General features: G+C 43.2%; 1 protein-coding gene and 2 long non-coding RNA genes across 3 annotated transcripts; 2 read left to right on the top strand and 1 right to left on the bottom strand.

The window, feature by feature from the left end:
• The first annotated feature begins 12,269 nt into the window (after positions 1-12,269).
• On the top strand, positions 12,270-14,934 carry LOC309645364 (antileukoproteinase-like). The gene is made up of 3 exons (XM_082430438.1): positions 12,270-12,426; positions 13,358-13,522; positions 14,846-14,934. Exons 1-3 carry the CDS (start codon positions 12,342-12,344, stop codon positions 14,863-14,865), a joined length of 270 nt encoding a protein of 89 aa, XP_082286564.1. The 5' UTR covers positions 12,270-12,341; the 3' UTR covers positions 14,866-14,934.
• Positions 14,935-14,963: 29 nt separating this feature from the next.
• On the bottom strand, positions 14,964-18,281 carry LOC309645394. The gene is made up of 2 exons (XR_014254861.1): positions 18,197-18,281; positions 14,964-17,535 (listed from the first exon to the last, which is right to left on the bottom strand). It is a non-coding gene; the product is annotated as an uncharacterized lncRNA (long non-coding RNA).
• A 507-nt stretch (positions 18,282-18,788) lies between these two features.
• Positions 18,789-23,828, top strand: LOC309645388. Its single transcript, XR_014254855.1, has 2 exons — positions 18,789-18,903; positions 19,318-23,828. It is a non-coding gene; the product is annotated as an uncharacterized lncRNA (long non-coding RNA).
• The last annotated feature ends 319 nt before the right edge of the window (positions 23,829-24,147 follow it).

Genomic DNA, 24,147 nt, shown 5'->3' with positions numbered 1-24,147 from the left:
TAGTATTTTATTTATTAGCTCTACTACACTTTGGGGATTTCTAACATTATTTTCTGCTTTTTCTTTATCAGTGTTTTAGATTTGTTTCACTTTGGTTTACTTTTGTGTTCCTTTTAAGCTTTTGAGCTTGATGTTTAATTCATTTATTTTCACCCTTTCAATTTTTTTGCTATTCATCTTTAAAACTATGAATTTTCCTCTGATTACTGCTTAACTCATCACTTAGATTCTAATACACAGCATTTTCACTATTAGTAATTGTTAGAAATTCGTATCTTGTCTTTGACCCAACAGTTGATTTATAGAGAGTTTCTAAATTTCTAGGAAGAAATTTTTTAAAAATTATTATTACTCTCTCATGACATTGCATTACTACTAGAGAATATTGTTTGTATTGTTTCTACTTTATGAAACTTACAAGAGATTCTTTCTTTTCTTAAAAAATTTATTTATTTTATTTATTTTTGGCTGCGTTGGATCTTTGTTGCTGCGCACAGGCTTTCTCTAGTTGCGGTGAGCGGGGGCTACTCTTCGTTGCGGTGAGCGGGGGCTACTCTTCGTTGCAGTGTGCGGGCTTCTCATTGCGGTGGCTTCTCTTGTTGTGGAGCACGGGCTCTAGGCATGCGGGCTTCAGTAGTTGTGGCATGTGGGCTCTAGCGCACAGGTTCAGTAGTTGTGGCACATGGGCTTAGTTGCTCCACGGCATGTGCCATCTTCCTGGACCAGGGCTCGAACCTGTGTCCCCTGCATTGGCAGGTGGATTCTTAACCACTGCACCACCAGGGAAGCCTGGGAGATTTCTCTGTGACCTAGTACATAGTAAATATTTATGAATGTTCTGTGTGTTGGCAGCAGTCAGTTATTTTACCAGTAAAATGAATGAATTCAGGAATAGCAGAGAACTGCAATTCAGGACAAGCATGCTATAGCAAAAACCACAGGCAAGTCCAGCAAACAAAGGAGAGGAACGTTACTTTATAGAGAAAAAAGAGGAAGTTAGGTATGGGTGCTTTGAAGGAAAGTCCTTTGGAGGAAAGCTAGAGTTCAGGGTGTGATGGCTTCCCATTGGCTGAGCTGTGAGGGTTCCCACTGGCTGGGCTTGTTGGGCAAGGAGAAATCTACCTTCCTCTTGCTGGGGTAATAAAATAGAGACACCTTCTTGCTAGGAATCAACCATCTCTTCCTGTTGAGGTGTATAATTGACCTCTAGTGGGAGTGTGTGAGGGCTTCCCCCTTCTGGCCTCCTGACTCCATTTAAAATGAGGTTTCCTTTATTCAGGTTCACAGGTGCTTGAGAAGCAGGTATAGTTTCTGTTACCAGTGTTCAAAATGCAATGTATATCTATAAGATTACTTAATTAATTATGTTGTTTAGAACTTCTGCATCTTTACTGTCTTGATGTGAGTGTATATTTGAATTCTTATTTTTAGAGTGTTTCTACTTCTTCTTGCACTTGCAATGGTTTCTGTTTTATTAAGGTGCTTGTTTTATTTCTTGCATGGATATTAACAACGGATATTCTTCTTTGTTAATTGTGTCTGCTAGCATGTGTCTTCTTTATTTCAAATAATCCTTTTATTCCTGAATTTTACCCTGTCTGATATTGAGATCACAACATCCACCTCCATCTGTTATATCTTTACCTAGCCCTTTATTTGTAGACTTTCTAAATCACTTTTTTAAAGATATCTCTTATACAATATGAAGTTAGGTTTTGTTTTGTGAGGCAATCTAAAAATGCTTTTCTAATAGATGAGCTTGATCCATTTACATTTATTTTTATGATAAACATATTCACTCTTGGCTCTGTTATAATATTACATTTACTGTGTGTAGTATATGTCTTGTATCTTTAATCTGTGGTGTATTTTTATATTTGAGCATGCATGGAACCTATGATAGTGGGTCACAAACTAAGGATTATGATTAATTTAGTTCTTGGCACCTGATGTTTAAAAAGCAATGTGGAGAGAAGAATAGGAATTAACTTCACCAATAGGAAGAAGGTCAAACCTTACATTCTATACAGGGAGACAACAATGGGAAGAAAGCTAAGTCTTCCTACAGAATCTGAAAAGACTCAGGAATTAGGGGAACTTAGTTTTAGGCAGGAAGTCAAATTGGATTTTTTTGATTGTCTGTGTATGGGGCAGTTATCTCCTAGGACATCACTCTCCCTGACCCTTACTATCCTTGCTATACCTCTAATGCCCCTGCAGGAGACAGGAGATTCTAAACTTTAAAAACTGACTTGTGATCCCGTTTTCCTATAGTGAAGCTTACCATTTGATGAACCTCTGCCATGCATACAAAGCTTCCAATCAAAATTTTGGTACAGGCTGTTAAGTAGGGCAGATGCTAAAGTTTACGATGCAATTGACAACACTTGTAACACAAAAGAGATAAAAACATTGAGTTACAAAGGACCAGAGGAACCAGAGGTTGTGCAGGGAACAGAGGAGAAGAGATACTGCTGCAACATGAATGATAGTTTTTAAAAAGGACAATCAAAGAATAAGAATAATGACAGATGAAGTTAAAAATTCTAAAAAGAGTGGGGGAAAATAAATATGAGGAAACCATTCAGAGACTAGAATTACAAGTTAGCGAGATGGAAATAAGATGGAAAAATAAGAAATTTAGAGAATCAATCATTAAGATCAAATCTGGCTAACGAAATTTTCTGAAAAGGAATCAAAAAAATGGTGGCGGTAAAATTATTAAAGAAATTATAAAACATCCCAGAATTGAAATGCTTAGTGAGTACCCAGTTCACAAACATAAAACAAAACAAAACAAAACAAAACAAAAACCACCTACATTAAGGCTAATCATTGTGAAACAGAACATCAAGGATAAAGAGAAGATTCTATAAGCTATGAGATGGGTGAGAAAGAGAGAGTCACATCACATTCAAAGGATGGGGAATCAGGATGGCATTTGACTTCTCAGTACGAACACTGGAAATCAGAACAAAAGCAATATTCTCAAAATTTTGAGTGAAATTATTTATAATCTTATTCTAAGCCAAAATATCAACCAAGTGTGAAGGTAAAATACAGATGTTTCCCAAAGTGCAAAGTCTCAAAATATTTTCTTCCTATGTACCATTCCTCAGGAATCTACTGGAGAATGTGCTCCAATAAAATGCACGATGTAACAACAAAGAGAGAGAGGGAGAGAGATATGAAATCCAGGAATAATACAGGAAAAGAGCCAAGATAATAATTGCCAGGATCATGGCAAAGAAAACCCCAAAACTGGAGCAAAAGAATGGAACACTCCTGGAGAGGCGTCTCATAGAAAACAAAATGGAAATAATTAATGGGCTGAATAATGGCTCCCAAAGATGCTCACATCCTAATCTATGGAAGCTGTGAATGTTCCCTTATATGGCAAAAGGAACTTTGCAGATGTGGTCAAATTAAGGATATTGATTATTGATATGGGAAGATTATCCTGTATAATCTGGATGAACCTAAATGTCATCACAAGTATCCTTGTAAAAGGGGGGCAGAGAGAGATTTGACAACTGAAGAAAAATTAGGAGCTGTGACAATGGACTCCCTGCATCACTCATACCAGGAATCCTCAGCTTCACTACACGGGCAATAATCGTCTGCAGGTTCCTCCCCAGTGATGCCATATGATGGGCAGTGCCCAGGGAGAAGAGACACCGCCCTGGCCTCTGTTGCATCACTTGGGGATTCTATAGACATCTCAGATTCCAAAGAGAAGGTCCTGCCCAGAAAAAGTAGTTCCCGCTGGATCTAGGTGTCCACTTCAGTTGGGGGTTAGTCAGTTGGTGACCCAGTCAGTCATTTAGACAATCTGTCTGTCAGTGCCACATGCCACCAGCTACCAGCACTGCTTGCGGGGACCCTGGAGGAATCAGTTGCTCTTTCAGGAGGTGTGTGGACCTCCGTTTGGGGTCTGAGATGTGGAAAGGGTTGAATTCTTTGTTAAAGCACAGACCCAGGGCTGGGGTTTTGCAGCATGAGGGGACCAGGACCTCCTGTAAACTGCACCTCTGCCTTGTCCAGTTGAGGCGGAGCCTGGGAAATGCCCAGGAGTGTCTGGCAAGGGCAGGGACTCTATCCGCTTCACCAATGTAAGAAGAGCAGTTAGTGCCAGGGTAATAACCTCGAGGGCCACAAGGGCAGGTATGGGCACATGTGTGTTCCCTCATGAAAGCTAAAGAGGAGATCCAGGCTTATTGCAACGTCCCCAGTCCATCTTCCACTTGGTCCAGACCCACAGGAAGGGGCTCTCTGCCCTTTTCCCTCTGCTAGGCTTCCCTGTCCTTCAGTATCATCCCCACTCCCAGTCCTTCAACAAGAGCCCCCACAGAGTCAACATCTCAGGTGTGTTCTCCTAGAAGCAAATTTAAGCCAAGGGCTCAAGAGCACCCAGGAGAAACTTGTAAGGGGATGAGGGGAAGAAGCCAAGCAATGGCATGATTTCAGAGGAAGTCCCAGCCTCAGCCTGATCCCACAGGGATCTTTGAAGCATTAAAAACAGGGATTGTGTACTCCCATACTGGTCAGACATTGCCTAGGAGCTGAGGAAAGATCACATAAAGTCCCAGGCATTTTTGGTTCTTCCTCTGGACAAAGTCTCAGAGTGAGTCCTTAGCAGCAAAACACTAATCTGGGTCATAGCCATACAGAGACAATCAAAGGTATTGAAGGAACCTGGTCACGGCACCAACGGTGTTCAACGCAGCCAGTCACCTGGGGCAGTGCTCCCATCCCAGACATTTTTGGTATGAGCCCTGGAAGAGAGAGTAGCTTTGATGGGTCAGGAGGTAGCTTCCAGACTATAACCTGCAGCCCTGCTGTCAGTTAAGGAGAAGGTTGGAAGGTGTCTTGTGGTGCAAAGCAACTGCAGAAGGTCCTCCTGCTGAGATGAATGTCAACAACAGCCAGTGCAGAAGTGTTTCTAAATGTTGCAAGGTCGTGTGTAGGCAAGCAATGTGTTTACCCCATAGAGGGTAAGGAGGAAGTCCAAGCTCAGATCAAAGTCCTTCTATCCAGCTGGCCTCAGCATTCCGGTACCAAAGACCTATGGGGAGGGGCTGCCTGCCTAGTTATTTCTGGCAGAGCCTTTGCAAGGCCTACCTGCAATTAACACCACCCTTGCCCCAGGCAAGGTTTCCCACAGGGTTACCTGGCACGGTGCTTTCTCCCAGACCCCTCCGAAGGCCCTGGAAGGAAGGTCATCTTGGACTGGAAAAGAAGCAGGCAGCTGTGGTCCAGGGCACAGGAACCTTGAATTGGAATAAAAACTGCTTCTTGTTTACAGTATGATTATGGAGGATGACTGGATCTCTTTGAACCTCAGTTTTTCCCTCTGCAAAATGGACATGATCACATTCATCAGTATGATATCCTACACAGGGCTTTGTCATCCATAAAGCGCCGTGGGCGCTGATTTCCTCCTCTGGGTTCTGGGTGATTAAAGCCCAGCAGCACCACCAGAGTTGGGGGCCCCTCAAGACTCCTCCAGCCAGTGTCCTGACTTTCCTGATGAGAATCCTGAGTCAGTGAATAGCTAGGATTGACCCCAAGACCAGGGATCCTTTCATTTTGCCACCTCGTGCCTCTTCTTTCCTGCCCCAAGTGGTCTTGGAACTTGACGGCCAGAGGTCCCCCTTAAGGTGGAGGGTCTGGAGGTAAGGTGGCTGTCCCACGGTGGAAGCTCTGATCGAATGTTCTTTCTGCAGGCGGATTATTGCCCATGTGGTGAAGCTGAGGATTCCTGGTATGAGTGATCCAGGGAGTCCACCCCTACGAAACCTGTAACACCGGGCGTTCCAAACCGAAGCCTTGGTTCTACCATGAATACTTCCTTTGTGCCTGGTCTTTTGTGTATCCCTGGCACCCAAAAAGAGCTGAGCACAGAAAATGTGTTTTGATCAGAGAATGGATAAAAGCACATGGTTCTCTCTACATACCCAGCATCTGTGATTCATAGAGTCTGCCCTGGTAGCTGGGAGTGGGTGTTAACATAGAGCCTCTCTCCTGTAGCATGAATCCTAGTACCAGTGGGCATGCTCTTCCCCTAAGCTATATGTACTGTAGGCAAGCAAAATTTGCCACCACAAATTGTGCCTCTTTGGCATGAGGATTAATTTAGGCTCATTATTTTTAAGGCCCAAAAGACTCAGGAAGAACCTTTGACCTTCCCTCTAATTGCCTAAAAGACATGTGGATATCATTTTTTTTTAGATTCCACATATAAGCAATATCATATGATATTTGTCTTTGTCTGGCTTACTTCACTTAGTATGATAATCTCTAGGTCCATCCATGTTGCTGCAAATGGCATTATTTCATTATTTTTTATAGCTGAGTAGTATTCCATTATATATATATATATATATATATATATATATATATATATATATATATACCACATCTTTAAAAAAATGATACAAATGAACGTATATACAAAACAGAAATAGATCCACAGACATAGAAAACAAACTTATGGTTACCAAAGGGAAAAGAGGGGGAGGGATAAATTAGGAGTTTGGAATTAACATTTGCACACTACTATATATAAAATAGATAACCAACAAGGACCTACTGTATAGCACAGGGAACTATACTCAATATTTTGTAATAGCCTATAAGGGAAAAGAATCTGAAAAAGAATAGACATAGATACATGCATAACTAAATCATTACTTTGATGCACACTCAAAACTGACACAACATTGTAAATCAACTAAATAAGTAAATAAATAAAAATTTAAAAATAAATAAAAGAAATGTAGATAGAGGACCTGTTCCAGGAAGGGAGCTATCACCAGAGAAAACTGTAGTATGAACTAGGTGTGTAGACAGGAAGGAACCTAGCAAAGTCTGTTTTTTAAAATTCCTCTATGTGTCCATTATTTCTGTATGGCCCAGCAAACATTTGTTTACCAAACATTTGCTTTTCCATCTCCATATGAATTGCCTTCCTCCTCTTTGAAGTTCCAAACTGCTGTCCCCAACATCCTTCCTCCTTTGTCTTTAGCTGAAGATGGTATTTAAGGTGAGGGCTTCAGTCATTCTGGCGAGTTACTCAGTTTTCCTGGGTCTTTCCCATGTATACGTGTTATTAAGCTTTTGTTTGATTTTCACCTGTTAACCTGCCTCATGTCAATTTAATTCATAGACTAGACGGAAGAACCTAGAAAGGGTAGAGAAAACTTTCTTCCTCCCTGACAATACTTAGAATTCAAATTGCTTTTTTAGGTTTTTCCTTTTGGCAAGGCTAGGTTGTTCTTGTAGAAAAAAACAAGCAATTCTGCCAAGTGGATGAACCGATTTTCCCTTCTGCCAGCAATATATGTCTCTGTTTCCCCACAGCTTAATAATATATTGTCAGACTTTAAAACTCTTGTCAATCTGATATCTGAAAATGGATATCTTATTTCAGTTTGCATACATGATTATATGAGACCAAATACATATCCAAGCACACACAAAATCATGTACTTCGTGCTGCATTAACAAACAATTGCGAAGTCTCAATGGCATAACATTGTACAAGTTTATATCTACGGACTCAACAGAATTGTGGGGATGTTTGAGAGGGCATTCCAACCTTATGTAAATTTCAAAAGATACATCTGGGAAGAGCTGGAGAGGGAAAAACCCCTGCAGGAAGAAATTCACCTGTGAAGCTCATTTCTGATGGGAGGAGCTCTGATGGCCACAGTTGTCATCCATTAGATGACGGGTAGAGAGAGGGTGTGGTTGATGTGATCCTCCCTTGTTGTCACCATGTTTCCCAATCTCTACCTTTTGGCCCAATTTGGCAGGTTTCAGCCCTGCTGCCCACCACCAACTTGTTGGCATGAGACCACTATCTCAAGTAGCCAGCCTCGTGGCGAAGTGGTCCTCCATTCCCCTTAGAGATTGTTGGAATATTTCAGAGAACCTTTTCCAAATGTGTGCAAGGAACACTGTAAAAATCTGGACACAGATGACTGTCCCCAAGGACTAGCATGAACTGGGAGGGAGGGATTGGAGCGTGGCTAATAGCGCTTCCTTCATGGGTTCACTCAATGGATCATTTATTGTTTCATTCATTCAACACATACCATATGTCAGGTTCCCGAACTGTATAGAAATCATCCTCCTTCTGACGACAATTGCAGTCTACACATGCCTGTTACTGAGCTAGATGCTGGGATATATCTTTGGTTGAGTTCTCCTGGAAGCAGACCCTGAGGCAATAATTTGAGGACAAATAATTTACTTGGGAAGTGATCCAGAAGCATTTTTCAGAGAATGGGTTTGTGAGATGGGGAATGGATGGAAGCCAAAAAGTGTGCAGTGCTGAGAAGTTTACTGCTGTGGGCAACTGGGGCTCATCCTGTTGGAAAACTCTGGAAGATTTTATAGAACCTGCCTTAGAATTTCCCACCCTGGGTGAGAAAGAGGAGGTATTTATCCTCCAACTCCAATCTGTCATTTGCTGACAGCTGCTCCCTGAAACCCCTCAGGCAGAGTATCGCAGGATTATAGTAGATGCCACTGGCATGTACTGGAGTGGAGAGTGCCCTGGGACTATGGACAGGGCACAGAAGGGTTAGCTATAAAATCTAATCATCAACAATAGCCAAAATTTTTGGCTGAAATCAAGACCTTAATTAAAGAATACTTTATTGCTAAAAAATGTTAAAAAAAAAAAAAAAAGAAAAATTTACCGTAAAGCTACATGTCTTAATCCACTCAGACTGCTATAAAAAAATAACATAAACTGGCTGGATTAAAGAACAGAAACTTATCTCTCACTGTTCTGGAGCCTGGGAAGTCCAAACTCAAGGCACCAGCAGATTTGGTGTCTGGTGAGATTCCTCTTCCTGGTTTGTAGATGGCCACCTTCTTGCTGTATCCTGCCAGAGGGAGAAGGATCATCTCTCTCATATCTCTTCTTATAAATGCACCATAAGGGCTCTACCCTCATGACCTCATCACCTCCCAAAGGCCCCAGTTCCTGATACCACAACATTGGGGGTTAGGGCTTCAACACAGGAATTTTGAGGGAACACAAACATTCAGTCCACAGCACTACAGTAATGAAGACATTGTGGTATTGACAAAAGGATACACACATAGATCAATAGACAGTGCAGAAATAGATTCACGCATACGTAGCCAATTGACTGTTGACAGAAGTGCAAAGGGAATTCATTGGAGAAATAATAGTCTTTTTAACAAATGATGCCAGAACAGTTGGGCTTCCCTATACCAAATATGCACCTTGATCCATACTTCCACATCATTTGCAAAAACTAACTCAAAATGGATCACAGACATACATGCAAAAAGTAAAACTATAAAACCTGCAGAAGAAAACATAAGGAGAAAATCTTTGCGACCCTGGGTTATGCAATAATTTCTCAGATATAACACCAAAAGCATGATGAAGAAAATATTGAGTGGGCTGTCATCAAAATTTAAAACTTCTGCTCTTTGAGAAAACACTGCTAAATAAGTGAAAAGACAGGCCACCAAGGGCTCCCAATTCAGAGAGTCTTTCATATAAAAGAACCCTATTGTGAGAAGAATAATGCTTAGTGCTTTACCTGGGTGATTGTACATCTTCATGGGGAGCTATGTGAGTTAACAGGCTCTCTTTTTAAATACTTTTCATTTTTGTCAAAGTTATACATGCAGATAGACTAAAGAGTCACGTAGTTTACAAAGCATGTTGTGAAGCATAGAGGCTGCTTACCACCACCCTCCCCCTAGAGGAGACCGCTTTTAGTTTATCATCTTGACACTTGTCTCCCTGTCTCTAAGTAATATTCATCGTTGTAATAATAATGTTACATCTCGACTTTTCAGTTTTAGATATAATCCATTGACTTCCCATGACTGAAAACGAGATTTTTGTCCACCTCTTTGCTCCCTACACCTCCAGCACTTCCACTCCCCTCCCTCCCATCAGTGTTATATGATAATTGTGATTTGATCAGCACTACTGTTTACAGTATTACGACTATGTAAACACTTGTTACAGTTGAACTATGTAGTAAACCAAACTACTTTTCCCTTCTGGCACAGCTTTTGAATTTTCTCTGATGTGAAAAAATTGTCTGGTTTTGCGTTTGCTTGGTTTTCTATGTACGTATTGCCTATTCAACCACAAATCGCCCAAATCGCCCCTCCATGTATTCATATGTGTGTGTATTTATATCATATTCATAGATGTTCTATTAATTTCACCTTCCAGAAGATGAATTTACTGGAGCCCTCTAACCCCCTCCAATCTGGGCTGGTAGCTCTGTATTTTTTTTCTTATTTATTTATTTATTTTTGGCTGCACTGGGTCTTCGTTGCTGTGCGCGGGCCCCCTCCAGTTGCAGCAAGCAGGGACCAACCCTCACCGCAGCACGTGGGCCCCTGCCGCTGCGGAGCATGGGCTCCAGGCTCGCGGGCCCCAGTAGCTGTGGCACGCGGGCTCCAGTAGTTGTGGCGCACGGGCCCAACCACTCCGCGGCATGTGGGATCCTCCCAGACCAGGGCTCGAACCTGTGTCCCCTGTATTGGCAGGCGGACTCTCAACCACTGCGCCACCAGGGAAGTCCCTTTTTTTTCTTTTTTAAATAGCAAATTTGTAATGCTTTTATTTTTTCTCCTTAAATTTCTTAAAAATATTTTTTTGTTGTTGAAGTAGCGTTGATGTACAATATTATATAATTTACAGGTGTATAATATAGTGATTCACTATTTTTAAGGTTATACTTCATTTATAGTTATTGTAAAATATTGGCTATATTCCCCATGTTGTACAGTATATCCCTGTAGTTTACTTTATGCACAATAGTTTGTACCTCTTAGTCCCCTACCCTTATATTGCCCCTCCCCCCTCCCTTCTCCCCACTGGTAACCTCTAGTTTGTTCTGTCTGTATTTCTGGCACTCAGCTGTCATGCTGGCATCTTCTGTCACCATCATCATGGGGGCTCTCTTCTTTTCCTCTCCTACATTCTATTTTCTGTATTTCATGCATTTTTTCCTTGGTTTCATCTTAATAGGCTTTCTTTTGCTGTTTAGAATTGTCCCATATGAATTTCTCGCCATGTAGCCAACGTCCAATAAATGTCCATTATAATCATGAAAAAGCAGTGGGGGTAATTCTAGGGTGTGGGAAAATTTTTTGAGCATGTTAACTGACACTCCTTTTTTAACTTACTATTCAGCTGACTGCTGAGAAGAGCCCTGTTGGTTTATCTCAGGAAATGTGGCTTAAATGTGATTGGCTTCACATCAATTTCACTTCCAACCACAGTGCTAAGGGGTAGTGTGTTCACACTTCAATGTCCTTCCACCCTTTTCAACTCAAGTCCCCCTCTGTGATCTAGTCAGTTACTATTATTCCCCCTTCACAGCTGGGAAGGCTGAGGCCCAAAGAGGTTTTGCTTGCTGTCCCCTCTTCACCTGTCATTCAGCAAGGATTCTGTGTGTGACTGGCACTGCAGGTATTACATCGAAACAGGAGAAAGCAAGAGAAAGCGTCAGGAGAAAGCAAGAGAAAGTGTCACCTGCCATTCAGGGAAGAGAGTGACGCTGGGTAATCTGGCAACAAATGTGGCAACGCCCAAGAGTCCCAGAGCGTGGGAAAGTCAGGGCACTTAGACAGGCCCCAGCTAGCTGATTGCTTCAGGTTTCTAAGAAACTCCTTTTTTTTTTTTTTTTTTAATTTATTTATTTTATCTTTGGCTGCGTTGGGTCTTCGTTGCTGCGCGGGCTTTCTCTAGTTGTGGCGAGCGGGGGTTACTCTTCATTGCGGTGCTTGGGCTTCTCATTGCGGTGGCTTCTCTTGTTGCAGAGCACGGGCTCTAGGCACGTGGGCTTCAGTAGCTGTGGCGCACAGGCTTAGTTGCTCTGCAGCATGTGGGATCTTCCCAGACCAGGGCTCGAACCCGTGTCCCCTGCATTGGCAGGTGGATTCTTAACAACTGCGCCACCAGGGAAGACCCTACGAATCTCCTTTGTAATGCTCTGTTCTGCCCTCTTTGCCCCCTCCCCTACTCCACCCTAAAGGTGGGTGGTTCAGGTCCTCTAGCTTGTTCCTGAATGGCTTCCTGAGCAGCCTGGTGACACCTCCCCCTCCAAGTCCTACATTTCCCTTCCTAGGCCTCACACTCTTGCCTAAGGGCAGAAAAGAGCCAGCAACACTGGGGATGACGTGGTCACTGTCCTCACCTGAATGTCGGGCTTATGAAATAGCAGCTGGGAAGGCTCGGGGCAATTCTGGCGGGACCACACGCATAGGAGTGGGTATAAAGGGTGAAGCCAGCACGGGCCACCACAGCTCCACCTGCCCTCAGGATGAAGCCCAGCAGCCTTACCGTCTTCCTGGTGATATTTGCCTTTGGATTCCTGATGCCCTGGGCTGTGGAAGGTGGTTTCGGAGGTGAGTTGGACTCTCTCAGGCCATACCCAGGTGCCTGAGTCAGTGAGAGCTCAGAGTGGGAATAGCCTCTTCCTTTTAGCCTGGGGGCTGACCTTGAAGCCACTGTTCCAATGGTCGGGCCTATTGCCCCTAATTTCAAGCATCTCTCTGAGGACTTCAACTAAGGGAGTTTCTGCACATCCAGAAATTTACCTTCCACCAGATGGACTTGTTTACCCCAGCCCCTGTATTTCTTATTTTTCTTTCTCTATAGCTCCTTCTTTACTGTTTTGTTTGGGTTTTTTTTCTCTGTCACATGATTTTGGTCACTATCGTTTTTAATTTTCCAAATTGGTCTCTTTTTCTCTTAATGTTTCTTATTTTAACAGTCACTCTCTCTTTCTCTATCTTCTTCTCAGTAGATCTGTTCTCTTTTATTTAATCTCTGATGAGTGGCCTCTCCCGTTATCACTGTCCTGTGCTGCCTCCCTCCCAGGCAAACCCGGGGAAAGGGATACCTGACCATAAGCTCTAGTCAGCATTTACTGGAGCTGGCCTATACTGACCTGCAATGGCTGATTATGAAATCTTCAAGACTTTTGCGAGCTAGTTGATGTCACATTGGTAGCTTGAAATTAGCCATGATGGGAATATTTACACCATGGAAATTGGCAAACTCTACAAAGTCTCCCTCTTAAAGCATCTAGTAACACACCACCATCTATACCTTCTTTCTTGTGCCATTGACTCCCTCTTGGCTGAGTGGTTGGCTGAGCTAGGCACTGCCCCACACCTGCCTTGAAACTGGAATCCTAACAGTTCCCTTTATTCCTTTGGGGTCAGCCACCTAGGTTAGGTTTTCTCTCCTCTCCTGGGAAGCTGATTCCTTCTCCAGGATTGTGGTCATGACTCAGCATCAGCTTCTTCTTCCTCCTTTGTTCTTACCTTTCAGGCTCATATAAACCTGGAATCTGCCCCTTCTTCGACCGTTCTGTGAAGTCCCTTAGATGTGCACCCTCTGAATGCCAGAATGACTGGCAGTGTCCGAGAAGGCAAAAATGTTGCTACGACTATTGTGGCCGCAAATGCATGGATCCTGTATACATGTCAAATCCAGGTGAGGAAGTAGAGTCCTGGAAACCGGGACCAAGGAGATTTGAACTTGAGGATACGCATCCTGAGGAAGTAGAGAGCGCTCCTCTGAACTGGGATGGAGGCTGGGACCGAGCCAGGGATCCTCCACCCCCAGCTCTGTATTCTCAGGGAGACAGTGGGTCAGTTCGTGAGCCAGTCAGCTAGCTGGCCAATCAGATAATGAATCAGTCTGTCTGTCAGACACATACAACACTGGTTAGGGTCCCCTTGGTGGGAAGGAGTCTCCTTTAGGATATACACCAGCCTCAGTTTTGGTCCTGAGGTTGGGGAAGAACTGATTTCCACGCACAGGGTGGAGATGGGGTTGGGAGTTTGGGTGATGTGCTAAGGAGTGAAGCCTCTGAGTTGTGACTTTGTTTTTACCAGTTAAGTTCACTCCTGGGAAGTGTCCAGTGGTTACTGGCCAGTGTAAGAGACCCAACCCCCATAAACGACTGCCTGAATGACAGCCACTGCCCGAAGGGTCTCCAGTGTTGCAGGGGGCTGTGTAGGAATTCATGTGTACAGCCAGTTAAAGATAAGGAGAAGACCTCGCAAGATCCACATCCCCCTGTATCCTAATATGGTCTCAACCTCCTGGTGCCCTTGCTTGTGAAGGAGGATGTTTGAGGTCTCCCAATACTGCCCCCTCCCCCAAGCAGATCCTCTGCCCTTCAACACCCTTCACCCCTTAGAGTTCCTTAGACAAGAAGTGGAAGGGGGCGCCTGTGACAGGTAATGCTGGGTCTTGGGAAGGAAGGCTTCTTGGAATAAGCCAGGAGGAAGGAGCATGTTACAAGGGGCAAAGGTTCTATCTTTTAATATCATCTCTGCCTCTGACTGACTGTGTGACTATGAGCAACTGACTGTATCTTTCTTAGCCTCAGTTTCCCCATCTGTAAAATGGACACAATTATATCTACTGAGATACTAAATGTAAAAGTGCTTTTTAAGACTTAAAGTGCTGTGTGCATTGAGAGAGTGTTGCTATGGTTATGGCTTCGATTGGCTGGGTTATCTGGAACCAAAGGAAAGTCTAGTAAGATGCATAGATGTAGATCTGGCCCAATGCCCTGATTTTACCAGAGGGAAGACTGCAGCAGAGAGCCAGTGAAAAGCCTGGATTCTTTTCTTGATTCCTAGATCAAAGACTGGCACTGTTTCGACTATCCCAGCACCATGCTCTCTCTTTACGTATCCCAAAGGACTTAGGGCCTGGTGGCAGAAGGACCCTCTTGGTAGGAAGGATATAAGGGTCACTTAAATTGTTCCTGCGCTGAGGCTCTGCTTTATTTTCTTTCCACAGATTCATCCGGGCCAGTCTGAAAAGATTACCACTTCCTGGTCTGTGTGGTCTGGGGATTTCCTTTTCCCCCCAAGCCTGGAAAAAAATGAGAGCACCTTGGTGAAGATGTGGTTTTGTGACCAATACCTCCTTGGGGGCCAAGATTTGGCCTGTTTTATCTATGTATCCCCAGCATCCAACGTGAAGCTTGGCACACGACAGGAAATGTCTGCTGATTAGTAAATAAATAAATGTCCCAGGTTTTCTCTGCATTTCTATCTTCCTTGACTCATTGAGTCTGGTCTAGGATATGAGGTGTGAGATGAAGAATAAAATATCTGCATGTGCGGGATTTCTCCCAAAACCTATAAAGTAGAAAAAAGAAAGTGTTTTGGATCTAAGCAGATATGGGTTTAAATCCTGCATCCATAGGTTACTGGCTCTGTAATTTTGGGCAATGACTGTTCCACTGAGCCTTAGTTTTGTCATCTATAACATGGAAATGATGACTACAATGCCAATTTCATAAAATTATGAGGATTAGAGGTGATAACATGTGAAAGGAATAGCTCAGTGATTGTCACATACTAGGGGTTCAATAAATGCTAGACTTACCTCAGGGTAAGCAAGGCACAAGGAGTTAAGAAAATGACTGGTTAAATTTGATGACATCAGTATCAAAACTGACAAACACAAGAGTTGAAAGATAAATGATAGCTTAGAAGTAAATATTTGGAATGATTATCACAGACAAATAAATAGAATGAAAAATACGTGAAGAATTTTTACAAATAAGTAAGAAAAACAACGTACCTCTTAGAATAAATGAACTATGAATAGAATGGACAATCAAATAAGAGATTATTATTATAACGGATGGTATATAGACATATAAAGAGGTTCATCCTCACTAGTTACAAGGAAAAAGCCAATTAAAACAACCAATCACCATTTTTCATTGGTCAGAATGGCAAGAATTAAAAGTCTACAATATAAACACTCAGAGACTCTTAATAGTTTGCTGATGGAAGTGTAAATTGGTACAACCACTTAGAAGAGTGATTTGGTTATGCCTAATAAAACTGAAAATTCATATAAGCTATCATTTAGCAATTTTCCTTCCATTGACATAGGAAAGACAAAATACCTGCCAATGGGAACCTAATACATGTATTAGGATGTTTAGTATAAGATTGTTCCAAAGAGTCAGAAATCGAGACCAGTCAAGATGGCTCTCATTTGTGAAATGGTTAAATTTTCGTACTTTGATATGCTTGCTATGCTATAGAAAAATGAAAATAAATTTATGTGAATCACCATGGAGACATATCACAGAAAACTTATTGTAAATGTGTACTATGAAGTATTCATATACACTTTAAAATTACACATAAAATATCAAGCTGGTTATGGGTATATACCAAAGAATACGCACCAAATGCAGGATGATGCCTTCCTTCATAGAAGAGGAATTAAAAATGGGACTGGTAGTGCTGACTATGGAAAGTGATGATTTATCTTCAAGATTTAAGGCTTGAACGAAATAATGCCATTTGCAGCAACATGGATGGACCTAGAGATTGTCATACTGAGTGAAGTAAGTCAGACAAAGACAAATATCATATGATATCGCTTATATGTGGAATCTAAGAAAAGGGTGCAAACAAACTTATTTACAAAACAGAAATTGAGTCACAGATGTAGGAAACAAACTTACGGTTACCAAGGGGGAAAGGGCGGGGGAGGGATAAGTTGGGAGGTTGGGACTGACATATACACACTACTGTATATAAAATAGATAACTAATAAGGACCTACTGTATAGCACAGGGAACTCTATTCAATACTCTGTAAAGACCTATATGGGAATAGAATCTAAAAAAGAGTGGATATATGTGTATGTATTGATATAACTGACTTTGCTGTACAGCAGAAACTAACACAACATTGTAAATCAACTATTCTCTAATAAAAAATTAATTAATAAAACATGGATTTAATACTTGAAAACAAAATGAATATATAATGTCCCCACTCTAGGTACTTCTAGGATAAAACAAATCTTTCTCAAAAAAACCAAAACAAACAAACAAAAAAACCTTTCTCTTTTTTTTCTTCCAAAAGCCACACCCAACAACATGGAGAGCAAAAAACGAAAACTCAAAAACCATCTCGGGTGAAACTAGAAATCATTTGTACCCACTGGCTACAATATAGAACTGGAAATCAAATTCTTAAATTGGAGAAAGGTGAAAGCTAATGGTTTGCAGCAGGAGATATTTATGGGAAGCCCTGAAGAATGTTTAAAAGGCTCTGAAATTAAGAGTGGGAAAGAGAGGGAGATTGTTTCAACGGGGGTGTGCTGTTTTAATATCTGTACAAAGAACAATTAGACTCCCAGGTCTATGCCCATATCTTGGGCATCTCCTAAAGAAGTTAGAGGCTTTGGTCTCTGTAGAAATTGAAAGGGAGGAACCCCGGGCTCAGCCTTCCCGGGGAAGGAACTGAGACATGGTGCTGAGAATGAGAAGAATCAAAAAGCTCTTGTGAATAGTAAGGTCTCCCAGCAGTCTTCCACTCTGGCTAGAACTTATTGTCAACTAGCTTATCTAAAATCAAATATTTGGACGACAAAGTTAATTTTTCTCTGAGACCCTCCCAAGGTCTATATGGAGGAATCCAATCTTATCGCACGTGGTCCATTAATTCTGCCTTATTTTTTTTTTTTTGGTTTTTGAAAAAATTATTTTATTTATTTATTTATTTTTGGCTGCGTTGGGTCTTCGTTGCTGCGCGCAGGTTTCTCTAGTTGTGTCGAGCGGGGGCTACTCTTCGTTGTGGTGTGCAGGCTCCTCACTGCGGGGGCTTCTCTTGTTGCACGGGCTCTAGGCGCACGGGCTTCAGTAGTTGTAGTGCACGGGCTTAGTTGGTCTGCGGCATGTGGGATCCTCCTGGACCAGGGCTCGAACCCATGTCCCCTAGCATTGGTAGGCGGATTCCTAACCACTGCATCACCAGGGAAGTCCCTCAACAAATGTTTCATTAAGTGCCTTCTGTATGTCAGGCTGGGAGGTACAGCCACAAACAGAACCAAGCCTTCACAGTGCTGATAGTCTTCGTCCGGCAGCCGCTGCAGGCAGAGCGCGAGGTTCCTCCGCCAGCCCCGCATCCCCGCGGCCGCCCTGCGGCCCGGCCCGGCCTCGCCAGCCCAGCCCCGGCCCCGCCCCCGCCGGGCCCGGCGGCGCAGCGCAGCGCTGGGAAGGGCCGCGGGCCCAGGGCGCGGCGGGCATGGGCGGCTGCCGAGGGTCGTGGGGCCTGGGCGGCCGCCAGGCGCTCGGCTCAGCTCCGGAGCCCGCGGCTGAGCGAATTCTGCCTTATTGTTTTAAAAGAGCGTCTGCCCTTCCAATCCTCTTGGTAAGTTTTGAACCCATCCTTCACTGACTGACGGAGTTCTGTGCTCAAATCGCTTCTTCCTAGTCCCTTGGTTTCTCCCTTTTTAAGAAGATTGGGGGATGGGGGGATTTTCTTTCATCCTGACTCTTCAAATAGCTCTTCTTTCAGGGAAGTTAGCTTGAGGGGGTATCTCTTACTTCGAACCAAAACAAGCCTTGACTCAGTCTCTCAAAGAACAGGCAATGTGGGTGTTGAGAAAGCACTTGAGCAGGTTTCGGGAATAGAGGTTGATTCCCAATTTTGCTGCTGACTCATTCTGTGACATTGGCCATGTTCCTTGACTCCTTTGTATAATAAACGGATGATCCAGTTGATCTTTAAGATTCCACTTTGTTCTGCTGTTTTACAAATTAATGATTCATAGAAGCACCTTTGAGGGAAAGCCCCAGTGGGATGGGCCACGTCGTTGAGTTTGATGAACTCTCTGTGTCTACAGGTTCCCCTCTTTATCTTTCAGCCTCATCTTCTCCAGCTGTTGTGGTCAGCTTCCAGGGCACCTCCTTACCTGGTGATTGTGACTTATGAGGGTCCCAATGAGTCTAATAACACCGTCTCAGTGTACAGATGGGAAAACTTAGGCCCAAAGAAAAGATGGGCCCAAAGAAAAGATGTGCCCAAGATCATAGAGTAAGTCACTGGTAGATCTCAATATCTTTATCTCCAAGCCCCATATTCTTTTTCTTTATTTCGAGTTTACTTTTTTTCAGATTACATAGTGGATACTGTAGTGGGCTGTCAGATCCCTTTAGGATGAAGGCACTCATGCCATCAGTTGCTGGGGTGTTGCTGGCTGCTGACACTGAGAGCTGAGTGCCTCCCTGGGAATTTCCCTGGGCCATAGTGAGCTGTTTCAACCAAGGTTACACCCCATTCCCAGGGGCAACCTGTATCCACAGACTGGCTGATGTTGGGGTACAAAGGCTCAGCTCCATAGTTTGATTAGGGGCACCTCTGAAGGACCCTCCCAGCTCCAGAGCTCCCCAGGGGACTGGCTGAGCCTTTGCTGCAATGAATCACAATTCCACTTCTTCTTCTCCCCAGCTGTGTTCCTCTTACTTCTCGCAGGTGTTGCTTCTCAGAATACTCCCCAGAAAACCTCCTACGCATAAACATCTGCCCCTAAGGCCGTTTCCCAGGAAATGTGACCTAAGGAAGATTATACAAGATAATCATTGCCAAAAAAAATTATTAATATGAAAAACTGCTCTGCAAAAGACAATGTTATGAGAATGAGAAGACAAGCCACAGGCTGGGAACAAATGTTTGCAAAAAAACACCCATGATAAAGGACTGTTATCCAAAATAAACAAAAGACTCTTAAAACTCAACAATAAGAAAATAAACAAGCAACTCACTTTAAAAATGTGCCGGGGCTTCCCTGGTGGCGCAGTGCTTGGGAATCCGCCTGCCAATGCAGGGGACACGGGTTCGTGCCCCGGTCCGGGAAGATCCCACATGCCGCGGAGCAGCTACGCCCGTGAGCCACAACTACTGAGCCTGCGCGTCTGGAGCCTGTGCTCCGCAACAAGAGAGGCCGCGACAGTGAGAGGCCCGCGCCCCGCGATGAAGAGTGGCCCCCGCTCGCCGCAACTGGAGAAAGCCCTTGCACAGAAACGAAGACCCAACACAGCCAAAAATAAATTAAAAAAAAAAAAAAAAAAAAAAAATGTGCCGGACTTCCCTGGTGGCACAGTGGTTAAGAATTCGCCTGCCAGTGCAGGGGACATGAGTTCGAGCCCTGGTCTGGGACGATCTCACATGCCTCAGGGCAACTAAGCCCGTGCACCACAACTACTGAAGCCCGCGCGCCTAGAGCCTGTGCTCCACAACAAGAGAAGCCACCACAATGAGAAGCCTGTGTACCGCAAGGAAGAGTAGCCCCTGCTCGCAGTAACTAGAGAAAGCCCGCACGCAGCAACAAAGACCCAAAGCAGCCAAAGATAAATACATAAATTTAAATTCAAAAAAAAATAAAATTAAAAATGGGCCAAAGACCTTAACAGACACCTCACCAAAGAAGACAGATGGCAAATAAGCATATAAAAAGATGCTCCACCTCGCAGGTCATCAGGGAAATGCAACTAGGAAAAACAGTGAGATACCACTACACACCTACTAGAATGAACAAAATCTGGAACACTGACAACACCAAATGCTGACAAGGATGTGGAGCAACAGGAACTCCCATACATCACTGGTGGGAATGCAAAATTGTACAGCCACTTTGGAAGACAATTTGGTAGTTTCTCACAAAACTAAACATACACTTACCACACAATCCAGCAATCATGCTCTTTGGCATTTACCCAAAGGAGTAGGAAACATATGTCTACACAAAAAACTGCACACAGATGTGTATAACAGCTTTATTCATAATTGCCAAAACTTGCACGCAACCAAAATGTTCTTCAGTAAGCGAATGGATAAATAAATAGTGGTGCATCCAGACAATGGAATATTATTTGGCTCTAAAAAGAAATAAGGTATCAAGCCATGGAAAGACATGGAGGAAACTTAAACACATATGAATTACTAAATGAAGGAAGCCAATCTGAAAAGGCTAAATGCTGTGTCATTCCAGCTATATGACATTCTGGAAAAAGCAAAACTACAGAGACAGTAAAAAGATCAGTGGTTGCCAGAGATTGGGAAGGGGGAGATGAATAGGCAGAGCACAGAGGATTTTTAGGGCAGTGAATACTCTGTATGATATTATAATGATGGATATATGTCTTTATACATTTGTCCAAACCCATAGAATGTACGACACCAGGAGGGAACCCTACTGTAAATGATGGACTTTGGGTGATTATGATGTGTCAGTGTAGGTTCATTGACTGTAACAGGTGCACCACTCTGGTGAGGGATGTTGGTAATAGGGGAGACTATGCATGTGTCGTGGCAGGGGGTGTATGGGAAATCTCTCTACCTCGTTAATTTTGCTGTGAACCTGAAACTGGTCTAAAAACGTTAAGTCTTTAAAAGAAGAACTGGAGAAACAAGGAATTTCTGGACTCAAATATTTTTAAACTCATTGATAAGAGTTTCATTTTTTAAAAGTGATCATTGTCAAAAAATTGGAGAAGTAGAAAAAAAAACCCTATCACCGCTTCTTCAGCATGTGTGTAACCTAGGAGTTTATCTCCTTTCGGGGCTTGGCCTCCTCCCCCTGATGCAAGGTGATGCATGGGCTGGACTGTATTTCCCTGAGCCTGGGGTCCTTAGTCTGGAGTAACCCTTGCTGGAGGTAAGGGAATAATACAGCAGGATGGTCTGGTGAGGTCTTTGGCATTCCATGTTTCCCAAAATAATCCAGAGGGGGCATTGACACAACATGGTTAGTACACCTGCTGTGAATTGCAGATAATTTTCTTTATTTGTCCGCAGGTCAGGTGAATATTGGGTGGATGAGATGAGAGACAGACTGAAGGATAAACAATTCTCAGATCGTGTACAGTCTAAATCTACACAAAGAGAAACATTTTCCGAAACTGCCCGTAATTTGCAAAGCCATCCTCCCAGCCAAGTATTGACGTTATTTCACAAAGCAGCCCTTTTGTTCCTTTTGAACTGTGGCTCTTGCAATCTATGGGGAATAAGAAACACTTTATACAGAAGACAAGCCAAGGTTTTCACAGGACCACGTGTCCAGGCGCGCCCGAGGTCTCAGGCGGGCCTCTTGCCTCCTCCCCACGCTTTGCCTAGAGGGAAGGTGTGGCTTGTTCTTTCTGATTCAAGTGCGTTTTTCCCTTGACTGTAATTACACTGTATATGTAATTTCATATCCTCTTTTCTGGTTTACGTTATAACACAATTTCCCGATGTCATACAAACTGCATCAATATCTTGACCTTCGTGAGAGCAGGGGCGTCAGCTCTATCAACCTCAGGTACAACATGCACTTGGCTGGGAAAGGCCACTCAGGAAACAAGTGTTTTGCTGAACTCAGCTAATGACTACATTGTTATCCACTTCAAGGCTTTGGCATCATTTCTGTAACTCCACTGGACAAACCAGTCATTTCCAGTTCTTGGTTTCTTTTAGAGATTATGTGTATATGTAAGTCCTTGTGCATGAATCATTTTTTCTTTAATTCAGATTTCTCTGCTGGGTCAGATGCCTAGAGGTGGAATGTATCGAGTCAAAGCATTTGGATATTTTTAAGGCTTTCAGCACAAATCATCCCTACTCTCTGCTTCTCCCAAGGCCTTCAACAAAATCAAACGAGACAGAGGATACAAATGATTGTGTTAAGAATTTACAGGGTGCCTGGAATATAGTCGGCCCTCGGGAAATACTCCCCTCATCACACATGTAAAGACACGCATAGGTGAGCTTGTAAACATACAGACTTGCAATCCAATGCACCCATCCTATGAGTACTGACCCTCTCTCCTAAACAAAGTATAAGCTCTCCTGGGCAGATACAAACAGGTTTGCCAGACCTGTCAAACTTGACTGTGCACGAGAATCATAAAATGCATATCCTGATTCAGTAGGTCTTAGGTGGGGCCAGAGATGCTGTATTTCTCCAGCTCTCTGGTACGCCACCGCTGCTGGTCTGTGGACCATGCCTTGAGTAGCAAGCAGGTGTGCCACAAAGACACAACAGGCACATAGAAACACACATGCAGTCATAAGTGAAAACCCACATATGCACATGAATTTGCAATTTCCCAGAAATACACTAGGTAATAGGAGTCGGATCTCCAAGGGCATGGACCCACATTTCATGGGAAAAATTTGATCTGTTGGCATCTGTCCACAACCTAAGAAAAGTTAGGCTCTGGGAGTGCTAGGGCAGTGCTAGGGTGGGGTGGGACAGAAAAGGACAGGACAGGACAGTCTGGACATTCTGTCCCTGAAGTAAGTGCTGCTCCCATGAAATGGGGGCTTGGAGTCCTCCTAAACTGTCCAATCTAGACCTCTTTGGTACCTGGAAGCCTTCACTTCCCCTTAGGTAGCAGCAATCTCCTTCATCTGCCCCAGCTTCCCCAGGGTCAGAAAAGCAGGGAGTATCCGGTGAACTAGTAGTTCACCTTTTCCTTTTCCTAACAGTATCTTTTGTTAAACAGAATTTTAATTTTTTTTGGGGGGGAGGAGGGAGTGACAAGAAAGAGCCTTATTTATTTATTTTTTTCAGCCAATCATTTAAAGTGAACAATTCAGTATCATTTACTACATTCACAGTGTTATGTAACTGCCACCTCTATCTAGTTCCCAAACATTTCCATCACTCCAAAGGAAACCCCCTTACCATTAAGCAGTAATTCCCCCACCCCCAGCCCCTGGCCACCTCCAGTCTGTGTTCCATCTCTGGATTTAGCTATTCTGGATATTTCATATAAATGCAGTCATACCATACATGACCTTTTGTGTCTGGCTTCTTTATCCATGTCAGAGCATGTATCAGTATTTTACTCCTTTTTATGGCTGAACAATATTCCATCATAAGGATACACAACATTTTGTCTATTCACCCACCGATGGACATTTGCACTGGCTACTATAAATAGTGCCGATAAGAACATGTATGTGCATGTGCTTTTTTTTTTAATAAATTTATTTATTTATTTAATTTATTTTGGCTGCTTGGGTTTTTTTTTTAACATCTTTATTGGAGTATAATTGCTTTACAATGGTGTGTTAGTTTCTGCTTTATAACAAAGTGAATCAGTTATGCATATACATATATCCCCATATCTCTTCCCTCTTGCGTCTCCCTCCCTATCCCACCCCTCTAGGTGGTCACAAAGCACCGAGCTGATCTCCCTGTGCTATGTGGCTGCTTCCCACTAGCTAGCTATTTTACGTTTGGTAAGGTATATATGTCCATGCCACTCTCTCACTTTGTCCCAGCTTACCCTTCCC

The sequence above is a fragment of the Balaenoptera physalus genome (assembly GCF_965194825.1).
Source record: "Balaenoptera physalus genome assembly, chromosome: 16".
Classification (NCBI taxonomy): Eukaryota; Metazoa; Chordata; class Mammalia; order Artiodactyla; family Balaenopteridae; genus Balaenoptera; species Balaenoptera physalus.
This window is presented reverse-complemented; position numbering and strand designations above follow the sequence as displayed.